General features: G+C 44.2%; 1 protein-coding gene across 1 annotated transcript in view; it reads right to left on the bottom strand.

The window, feature by feature from the left end:
* ARHGEF12 (Rho guanine nucleotide exchange factor 12) overlaps positions 1–10,329 on the bottom strand; it is a 30,331-nt gene extending 20,002 nt beyond the window's left edge. The window contains exons 1-15 of the mRNA XM_039379982.1: positions 10,216–10,329; positions 9,730–9,779; positions 8,838–8,895; positions 7,987–8,165; positions 7,536–7,613; positions 7,223–7,342; positions 6,465–6,599; positions 4,996–5,067; positions 4,174–4,266; positions 3,653–3,763; positions 2,927–3,025; positions 2,242–2,284; positions 1,995–2,100; positions 774–911; positions 236–268 (exon numbers count right to left, since the gene is read on the bottom strand). Of these exons, the coding sequence (XP_039235916.1) occupies positions 236–268; positions 774–911; positions 1,995–2,100; positions 2,242–2,284; positions 2,927–3,025; positions 3,653–3,763; positions 4,174–4,266; positions 4,996–5,067; positions 6,465–6,599; positions 7,223–7,342; positions 7,536–7,613; positions 7,987–8,165; positions 8,838–8,895; positions 9,730–9,768 (1,304 nt within the window). The 5' untranslated portion in view covers positions 9,769–9,779; positions 10,216–10,329. The remainder of the gene's footprint in view (positions 1–235; positions 269–773; positions 912–1,994; positions 2,101–2,241; positions 2,285–2,926; positions 3,026–3,652; positions 3,764–4,173; positions 4,267–4,995; positions 5,068–6,464; positions 6,600–7,222; positions 7,343–7,535; positions 7,614–7,986; positions 8,166–8,837; positions 8,896–9,729; positions 9,780–10,215) is intronic.
* Between the last annotated feature and the right edge of the window lie 206 nt (positions 10,330–10,535).

Here is a 10,535-nt window from a genome sequence, read left to right on the forward strand (position 1 = left end):
AAAAGAAACATGAACTCCCAGTGACAGTAATTTTTAAGATCTGAAACAGAGGCAACGAACATCAGAGGCTGAGAGCAAGAGGCTGATGCTCTGAATTCCAATCAGTCCTGGCAGGGGATTTAGGGGATGAGAGTTGGTGGTACAGCCAGGAGAGGGCTGTCTTGCTCTGCTCAGAGAAGAGAGTCAGCACTGGGGATCTTCCTGCACAAATTAAACCCCCCCAAACTTCCATTACCTCTTGTCTTCTTCCAAAGGCTGAGATGTCATCCTGAAAAAGAACAAGAGAATTTAAAAATGAAACTCAAAAACCAATTAACACCCAGCCACATCCACCCAAGAGCATCAGCAGCTGCGTTCAAAGTGTCCTTTAGGATGTTAAGAAGTTCCAGCAGGGAAAAACCAAAAAACTCAAAACCAAAAAACCCAAAACCAAAAATGAAGGTTCGGCTGCGAAAATTGGCTTCAGCCCATGTTAAAAGAACAGAAGGGGTTCTGAAGCCATAGGTTTCTAAAAAAAAGGACTGATCTAATAATGCACAAGCTGACACTGGCAGCATTTCCTCTGCTGTTTGAGCAGCCTCCTTGAAAAAACACACTCCACTACTGGTTCAGTTTTGGCTGCCATTGTTCAAACACCGAACAGGGGAAGTGATGTAAATGTACTGATGTCAAATCCCAGCTCCCAACTCCTCAGTGCTGCTGTTTTCAGGTTCAGGGCAGATCCTTTTTTTTTTTCCTTTTTACACTCCCAGCATTGCACTGCTGTGACTTACAGGACCTCCTCGATTTTAGCAATGATCTGCTCTGCACAGGTTCTCTCCTTCTCCACCGCGTTCCTGTCCCGCACTCGCTCCGCGTCCAGCTTGGTGAGCTCCCCCTCGGCCAGGGTCAATCCCATGCTCCGTTTCTGCCTGGAAAACATGGACAGGACCATTGGAGACTCAACCCTGGGACAGGGAAGCACCACTGGAGACTGAACCCTGTCCTGCACCGAGGAGCAGCAGCCTTGGGGCACCCAGAAGGTCACACGGACGGAAACGGAGGAGTCGTGGAGGGAATTTTAGGGGTGACAGGACAAGGGGAATGGCTTTAAACTGGAAGAGGGCAGATTTAGATTAGATATTAGGAAGAATTAATTAGATATTAAGAAGAAATTCTTCCCTGTGAGGCCCTGGCACAGGTTGCCCAGAGAGGCTGTGGGATATTTATTAAAAGAGGGATATTTTTTAAGAAAAAGTAGTTATTCTGCAGCAAACTCTTCTGCACACAACCCAGGTTGTGCAGTTAAAGTATAGACTTGAACTGAGACTTTTTAGGCATGAAGAAGTCCATTATTATACAATTAAACATTTGTGCAATATATATCTATATATAAAAAAATATTTGTACTATATATAAAATATGTATAGATATATGTATTTTATATATGTATGTATTATATATATAATATATACATAACACATATAAATATATGTATTTTATATATAATATATACATAATAAAGATATATGTATTATATATAATATATATACCCAATACATAAAGATATATGTAATTTATATATTATATATACATAATACATTAAGATATATGTATTATATATTGTATATATACATAATACATATAGATATATGTATCATATATATTATATATACGTATATATAATACATAAAATAGATATATATTTTCTATATATATATCTATTTGTATATAAATATACACTTGTCTTGGTATAATGTCTGATGTCGGCACAGAGCTCTTATGACTCCACATGAAAAGGCAAATTATCAAATTGTATTCTATGCCCATGACAAGTATGTAAAGTGGATTATTCTGTGCCCAAAGGGGAGAGGGGAGGAAAATAGGAAAAGGGAAAAAAAAAAATATATAAGCTGATTATAAACACATTTAGTAAGAAGGATTTATACAACAACACCTGAGAAAGTATATTCTGAAATTGGCTCAAACAGCTTCAAGGAATGAAGAATCCAAACCTGAAATCTTCCAGATTCCTCTGCACTTCTGGACACACTTTATCTTGCATAGTCTGGATGAACTGGCGGTGAAGCTCTTCAGGAAGGAGTTCTGGCCTTCTTCTGTCTGTGAGTCAGAAAGTTAATAAATGATTCTTCTGAGGAGTGTCCCCTCCACCTCCGAATAAAGCCATTTCCCTGAATATTTTAACCCGTGCGGGAGCACCTCTGGGCCTTTCCCTTACAGAAACAGGCAAGAACAGCCTACCTAGTTCCAAGGAGATTTCATCTGGAACTGGGACTTTGAGATTCTGCAAAAGAGAAGAAAGGCTGGGAGAACAAACACAGCCAGCAGCAGCCCCAACAAAACCCACAGCACAGAGCAGACAAGAACATTCCCTGAAAAGCCAAAATTCCACAATCTGAAGCCCTGATGGTTTTAAAGGGGAGACTCCCATGCTGAGTATATATTATATTTCACAGGGACTATTTAAACATGTGGTGTATAAACCTCTGCTACAGTACCTGGTTTAATTTATTTAATTTAATTACATTTACAGTTTAATTCATGACAGTAAAGAATTTTCTCAGGCTTTCCAAAAGACACATAAAATTTCCCAATCCTTGTAACAGCCACATCAATATCCACAGCAATTATTAACTAAAAGGCAGTGTAGAAGAGCTAGAGTTTGCTTACCTATCACTAAATCATTTCTCCTATCAGACAGCAAATTCCCTGTGATTTATTGTGTTACCAGGCATCTGAAACTGTATTAATTTCCTGTATTCACTGGTAACATTTAAACAAAAAAAACACTTAAAACTTTTATTAAATTTCATTATTAGCAAGTATTATTAAAATTCTTATTTTTAAAATTTTTTATTTTGGAGGACTTAGGTAAAAATCAACTTGCTAGAAGTGCTTGGAACTGAGGGAAATGACTGGAACCTACTGCAGCTCTGTCCAGGAAGAACTGGTAAAACTCCAGGAAGACTCTCCGGGTCTCTTTGGAGTTGGTCTGTTTGTACAGGTCTGTGTAAAGGTAGCACAGCTGTGGGAAACAGGAGGGCAAGAAAGTCAGTGATGCCACAGCAACTCTTCTAACAGCCCTAAATCCCGAGTTTTCTTTCAAACATTTCAAGGAATTCAGCACTGCTGGATTGAAACCCTTCCCAGGTACTTGGAGTCCTCGAGGGAACCTCAGGTAACATCAGGGGAGAGGGAAGGGGCAGGAAAACAGACACAGACCTTCCCTGTACACAACTAATCCCACCTAACACCCCTAACTCCTGAGTTTTCTTTCAAACATTTCAAGGAATTCAGCACTGCTGGATTGAAATCCTTCCCAGGTACTTTCAGTCATGGAGGGAACCAGAGAGAAAAATCAGTGCAGAGGGAAGACACAGAGAGATCAGACACAACTAATGCCACCACCTCAGGGTGGAATGAAAGGCTCTCAAGAGCCAAATATTTATTTGTGAACAGCTAAATGTAAAGAGGACAGTTCTCTTTGTGCTTCTCCATCTACCTGAGAAGACAAAGGAGAGATTTATCACCCTCATGCCTGCACAGGGCTTGCATTTCTCCCCTGGCCAAGTGAAGCCACTGAGTGCTACACGAGGAGATCCTGATTTATTCTGGTTTATACTACCAGGGAAACAATTCCAGAACATCCTACCAGTGCTGCAGGATCAAACTGAGACACCACGTGGTGCAGGAGAACAGCCAGGTGAGCTGGGCGAGACTTCAGGAGCTCGATGTTCTGGAAGCAGCTGCACTGTCCATTTATCTGTGGAGGTACAAGGAAAACACCTGAATTACTCCAGAAAGCTGCTGTGAGATAAACCCAGGGCAGCTAAAATAACTCAAGAGTATATATGGCAAAAGCCACTGCTGGGACAATAATGCAGAACTTCACAGAAACTACACAAGCAAATGAAATAAGGCAAATTAACGTCTAGAAAGCTTGAAGTTATGAGAAGGAAAGGATAACAGACTCAAAGATGGCATATTGTCATAAACTCCCCAAATGTTCCTGTTTGGCAAGACCAGCAATAACAAGAATCACAGTCCCTAATTCTGATTTCACCAGAACTGCTCAATACAAGCAAGTCATGGAGCACCTGGAGTTTAGGCCCAGAGGAACAGAATGGGATTTCAACAGGAAAAAGAGAGGTTGAGGCCAAAAGTCATTCCCACCTGCTCCTGTTCCGTGTCAAAGTCATCATCCTCTGCTCCAATGATCTGAGTCCCCACTCGGGATAAAGGACTTCCAACACTGGACTGGGAATCCTGGGGTGAGTCAGGAGCAAGGGAAGGGAAGAAAAGCATGATTCTATTACTCTCTTATCACAGTAAACCTTCTTTACCAAGCTGGAAACATCACTATCCTTCTTATTCTTCTCCAAACTCCGTGGAAGCCCACGTGTCTTCCCTCAGCCCTGTCCAAGTTGGCAGCTCCCCCCACCAATGCTCCCCCCCAGAACCATCAAATCAGATGATTCAAGACCAACTCCATCATCTACACACATGAGCACACCGAGCATGTGGCAGATGACAAATGCCATCTTAGTGGAAATGGAGAAATATGACTGTGGAAAGACAGGCAGATGAGGGGAAAAATAACTGGGAAGTCATCCTAAGGAGGATGATACGTTCAGACAGGTCTGCACTTCCTGCTGTGCTCCACTTTTACCACTGCTGATGATGCCAGCCTCAAAATGACTAAATATCCTAAAAAAAGGCTGGACTCAAAGAATAAAACATGTACAACTGCTCTACCTATTTTCTGTCCAGCTGTTTTACTGCTGATTATGGATTTCTTGCCTCTAAACGGCTCTGCTCTTAAGCTCCATAAACATTTACTCAGCTAATTAACTTTCCCTGCACCATTTTAATTGCATTTTATTTTCTCAAGCAAAGTTCACGCAGGCTCCATTTAGAAAGCAGGGGAAAAGCAGCAAGATTTTAATGGGCCCATTACAGGAGACGCTGTTGTGGCACTTCATGATTTGTACTCACAGTGTCTTGAACCTCAGGCTTTTCTGGGCTCTCATCTGGATAAATCCTCTCCTTCAAGCCACTGCGAGGACTCTGGGAGAGAAGGAAGTTCAGTTCTGGTAAGTACCAGGAAATCCAGGAAAGTGAGAACTGCACACCAAGTGTTTCAGCCACAACAGCCAAAACTTCTCCTTTCTCACACAGTGAACTGCTCAGCAGCTGAGGTGTTGAAAAGACAGGCCAAGATGCACGTCCTAGGTGCACAGTTCACAAAACCCCCCAAAACCCCAACTGAATGCAGAAGCAGTTTGGGGAAGAAAGCTGGTGACACTGAGCAACAGCAGAGCTGTAAAATCTACCACTTGTCCTTGGCTTTTCATTGCTCTCTCCTCCTCTATTGACAGTTCACGTTTAGCTCTCTTCTCTCCACCTCCTCTTCCTCAGGTGGCCCAGCACACCCTTGGCTTTATTTGCAAAAACCACGTGCTGTTGGCTCATCTTCAGTGTGTCCAAAGGTTTTTTTTCAGCCAGGCTGTTTCTTTCCAGCCTGTCTTTTTCCATAAAGTTATTCCACCCCAGCTGCACGACTCTGGAGTTCTTGTTCAGCTTCCAAAGGTTTCTGTTGCCCCCTGATCCTTTCTCAGAGCCACTCTGGATTGAAAAGCTTGAATGTTTGGTGTGCCAATCACCTCCAGTGATCTAATGCATCCACAATAATGACAGGATTAAGTCTATCAGGAAGATAACTACGAATTTTTTCTGCATTTATTGTATAGAAACATGAGTGATATCCAGTCAGATTTGGAGCTGGAGGAGGAATGTTTCACATTAGAGTCATGTCTGTTCACATTTGACCCACCTTGCTTTCACTTCCAACTGCTGGGACAAATTTAGCTCCCACATCCTTAAGTTAATCAACAAACTCAGGCCAAATCCAAGCACAGTGTCTCAATTCCCCTGCACTAATCAGATAGTGACTTAATTAAGGATTAGGCACTAGGGCTCTGCAGCAGGGAGAGCACACGAGCACAGATTGATAACTAATGAGGGAACACACTAAGAGCCTTTACTGCTGGCAAGAACTGAAGCTTATTTGGTAGAAGGAAGGCTCTTCTCCACTTTCCTGGCAACTTGCCCACTGACTGGATCCGAGTCACAGTTCTGCAGCTGGAACATTCCCTGAGAAGATGCTCCAGTTGGCACCTGAGTCGTGAGAGGGAAGCTGGCATCTATCTTTCTTTGTCTGGTCACAGGGAAATCTAATCCTGGATAAAAACCCAAACCCACACCATTTCTTTCCCGGTTCATACAAGTCCAGTCTATCATGTTTTATCAGGGAAGGAGCTTTGGTGGGTGCTGAGGAGCCCATTCCAGCACAGAGTTACTGAGACAGAGCACGGTGTGACACACAGGACAGCACAGAGAACCTGCCCAGGAAAACCAAACCCAAAGGGCAGAGAAGCAAAGCGCTGGAGCTGTTGCAGACTCACATCAGCAATGTCACTGTTGGGTCTGGAGGGGCTGTCCCCACTGCCATCCAGTTTGCTCCCACAGTCCCCACTCTCTGCCTCCCCCTCGCTGATCTGCAGCGACTCCGACACAGACCTGGAGGACAAGACTCCATCCTGAAAAGATAAAGTGAATTGAGAGACAGCACAGAGCAAGCAGAATATTTCAAAGGCTGATCCTTAAAAGAACAAAAGCCAGTTAGTTCACATTAGTTATAAAACTTCCTTAAGTTACCTAGAAAAGGCTGCAATGCTTTTCTAAGAGAAAACAACAGAAAAACCACAGCAAGTTTTCAGGACTTATCACAGGCAGAAGGAAAAGGGGGAAAATGACACATAACAGAAACTAAATTTATTTTTTTTTTTGAAAAGTGAAGGTAAAATTGTTTTAAGCTTCCAGTTCTTCATTCCCCATTGCAAGAATGACTTCAGGGGGTTTTCTGAAGTCGCACTGACAGAGTAATCAACACATGATAGCTCACACTTACTGTTTTAAAAGCAGTTTTTCACAGATGATTTGAAAGCCCACTGTAAAGCCTCCTGCATGTCCTTACACTGACATTACACTGCACTGTTTAACAGCCTCTGCAAGTTTAATTCCCAAGTCTCAGCTCTAGAGGGTGCAACCTGCCTGTCCCAGCACGGCAGAGCCTGGCGGGAACTCCTGCTCGCCCACGTCATCATCCCCCAAGAATTTCCACCCCGAGCATCCCACGGAGAAGCCCGACACGTTGTGTTACCTGAGTGCAGCCTGTGGCTTTGGAGAGCTGCTCCTGCAGCTGAGGAATGTGCTTTTTGGCCTCCTGGATCTCCTTGAGCAGGCGGGGGGTGGGGGACCGGCCGTACTCCTCTTGGAGGGACTGCAAAAGAATTGAGCTCCCACTCAGCACCTCAGCTTGGAACCACAACCTACTGCTCCCTTCATGCCATTTACACATTTCAGTAATAAACAGCTGCTACAGAAGGTCTATTTTCCATAAGTCTGTAAGCAGTGATTCAACAACCCACCTCTGACTTTCCCCCACCCCTCTCCACCTCACACAACCCCGGTACCTGCAGCCTCTCCTGCTCCTTCTGTAGCATCTTCCTCAGAATCTCCACCTTCTGGTTGTGGACAATATTATTCTCCTCCTAGAAAATACAGAGAGATTAAGGATTGGGGTTTTTTTGGTGAAGCTGGGAAGACCAGGAGAGTGGACATGCCCATCTTTCATCTGCTTCCCGAACACGGGCTCTAAACAAAAAGCAATTCAAGCTTCCAAACACAATCCTATGTGTTCTTTCCTAATTCTGAACACAGCTATCAAGATTTAAAAAACCCTCAGATGGGACTGGATATTTGCACTTGCAAAATGTTTTTCACCCAAGGAATAAATATCCACGGACAGGATAAATATTCCAATTTGTGAATTGTGCAAGAAGCACTAAATAATCCAGGTTAAAAATAACAAACAAACCAGACTACATTTCCACAGTTCTTTGGAAAGAGAGCTTTAAATCTTACCCCCATAAGCACTGGGCTGGTGATCCTTTCTGCATTTCCTGATGTGCCAGGTGAGTGGGGAGATGTCATGATGGGAGACATATGCCCAAATCCTGCCAGATCCACTTCAGAATCAGCCAAGGGAATCTGGGGCGACCCTGGTGGGCGCCCCTGGACAGTGAGAGCTACATAGGAACCCGCTGCAGGGAGACAAGGACAGGTCACACGTCAGACATTTGGAGATTTCTGTGATTCTACTCCCATGATTCACCCTGGAGACAAAACTCAGACCATTCCTCACCCACTCCTCCTTCAAACCCGAGAGCGTGGTCAGCTCTGGTTTACAACCATCTATTTAAATCTCAGGTAATCCAAAAACTTCCGTGATATAAAAGCAAGCACTCCCAATAATTTCTAGTCCAGCAGGTTGTATTTACAGTACACACGGGTTCATGCCACAAAATAAACTCTGCTAGGGAGGAAGGAACCACCACCACCTTCTTCCTTGTGCAAGATAATCAACCAAGAACACACTTCCTTCAGCAATGCCAGTGCTTTGCAAGCATCACCCAGCAATGCACTTAAAAGTGCCTGGTATTTAAGGTGGAAACAAAAGATGGGAAAGCACCTGGGCAAGGCTTGACAGTAAATTCGAACATCAAGCTAAGGAGAAGCTACAGGAGAATGTACCAGGTTGAGTTCAAGGTGTCAGAATTACCCCAATTTCACTTCCCTGTTTCACACCCTCCCTTTCTCTCTCAGCACTGGGCATGGTTAGACCTCACCCTCGTCACCTGAAGGCTCAATCAGCCTTTCAAATGATGCCTGGCATGCTTTTAAGGAGCCCAGGGCCAGAAATGGCCTTTACTTACACTTGATCAGCTTTACCACCTCCAAATGGTTCGAGTGTGTTACGAGGGTGCCGTTCACCTGGGGCAGGGAGGGGGAGAAAATTCAGTGTTTAGCAACTGATTTCCAACCAAAACCATCCACAAATGACACAAAAAGCACTACAGTATTTTCTTTCCCCACCCCCACCTCCATTACTACATCTTTCAAGACACCATCAGGCAAATAATTTATCCTTCTAACAGTTTATCTCAGTGAGCAGAGCTCTGCTAAAAGAAAACTATACACACACCAAAAAAAAAAAAAAAAAAAAAACAAACACTCCAAGCAGTCAAACAAACATAAAAAAGCAATCCATCTCTGACTGGGCAGAAAAACAACAGGGCAGCTGATTTAATTCATTAATTTAAATGCCTGGTTGAAATCCCAGCTCTATTTGTGTCAGGAGCTGCTGCAGCACAAGCAATCACTTTGCACTAATAGTTTACACAGTCTTTTTAGTTACTGACTTGGTTTCTTAGTTGCTTGGCACTAAAAGAAAACATGGATCTGGGGACACTCAGGGGAAAAACAATAATTCAGGCAGACTTTATCTACAGGTGATTATTAGTAACTCTCTGTTCCTTCTCTCCCCTGCCATTTCTGTTTCTGTTGTATTTGTGATACTTGAACCTTGTAGGATGCTGAACTGACCCATAAAGCTCTGGTATGAGTGATCTCCACAACAAAAGTAACACTGAGCAGTGGGATTTCAGTGGTTACTGCTCTGGTATCCCCAGAACATGGAAACAACCCACTCCTCACTCTGCCAGGCAAATGAAAACATCCCAGCCGATGTACCAATGGCGTTTTTTTCAGGGACAGAGCTCATTTAATACAAAGGATCCGCTTCCCCCCCAATCTGAATGCCCTTACCTTGATAATTCTATCCCCTGTTTGCACTCCAGCCCGCATGGCTGCTCCATCTGCAGGGAAAAGAAACCCTTCAGTTCCCATTTCAGTACAAACACTCAAAGAAAAATGGTTTAAACACTTCTGCAGTTTGATGCAAAACTGCTTCCTGCACTCTGCCAAGCTTCCTCTGCCCCCAGCAGGTTAAAATCTCTGGGTATCTTGTCTAGAGCAGCTCTGTTCTCCCTTGGTAGTGCATACCCCGCAGCCACAATCCCACCAGGTTCCAAGGAGTCGTTTCCCTCCCCTTGGACACGAGAGGTCAGTTTTCAACCCCTCAGACACGGAGCAGGCGATTCGCCGCTTCCCAAAAGAGCCACACGTCATTCCCAAGGTACAGCCGCCCCACCCACGGGGGTTTTCGGAGTTTTCTCCCCCCTGTTTCTCTGCTCCCCGTGGAAAGCCTCAGGCTGCTCCCTGGCTGGCACGTTTGGCCCCCTCCTTGCCCACCTTCCTTGACGGACTGCACGAAGACCGGGTTGTCTCCGCTGACCGTCAGCCCGAACCCGTTCTCATCCCGCTGGATCACGACACACCGCTGAACCAGACCTGCACCAGAAAGGTGGGGAAAGGCCAGGAGAAAGAGGAGGAGAGAAATACAAAGAGACACAAGCTGGGCATCAGTCCAAAACCTTATCCTCCTAGATAATCACACAGCACTGAGAGGAACTGGTACAGTACAACAGAGGGAAAATATATGAGAGACAGAAACAGGGCAGCAGTCCAGGAATAGAGAGGGATGTCAAGACAGGTCAAGCTTATTGCTTCAG

The sequence above is a fragment of the Pipra filicauda genome, unplaced genomic scaffold (assembly GCF_003945595.2).
Source record: "Pipra filicauda isolate LSUMZ 115617 unplaced genomic scaffold, ASM394559v2 scaffold182_size1470994_pilon, whole genome shotgun sequence".
Lineage (NCBI taxonomy): Eukaryota > Metazoa > Chordata > Aves > Passeriformes > Pipridae > Pipra > Pipra filicauda.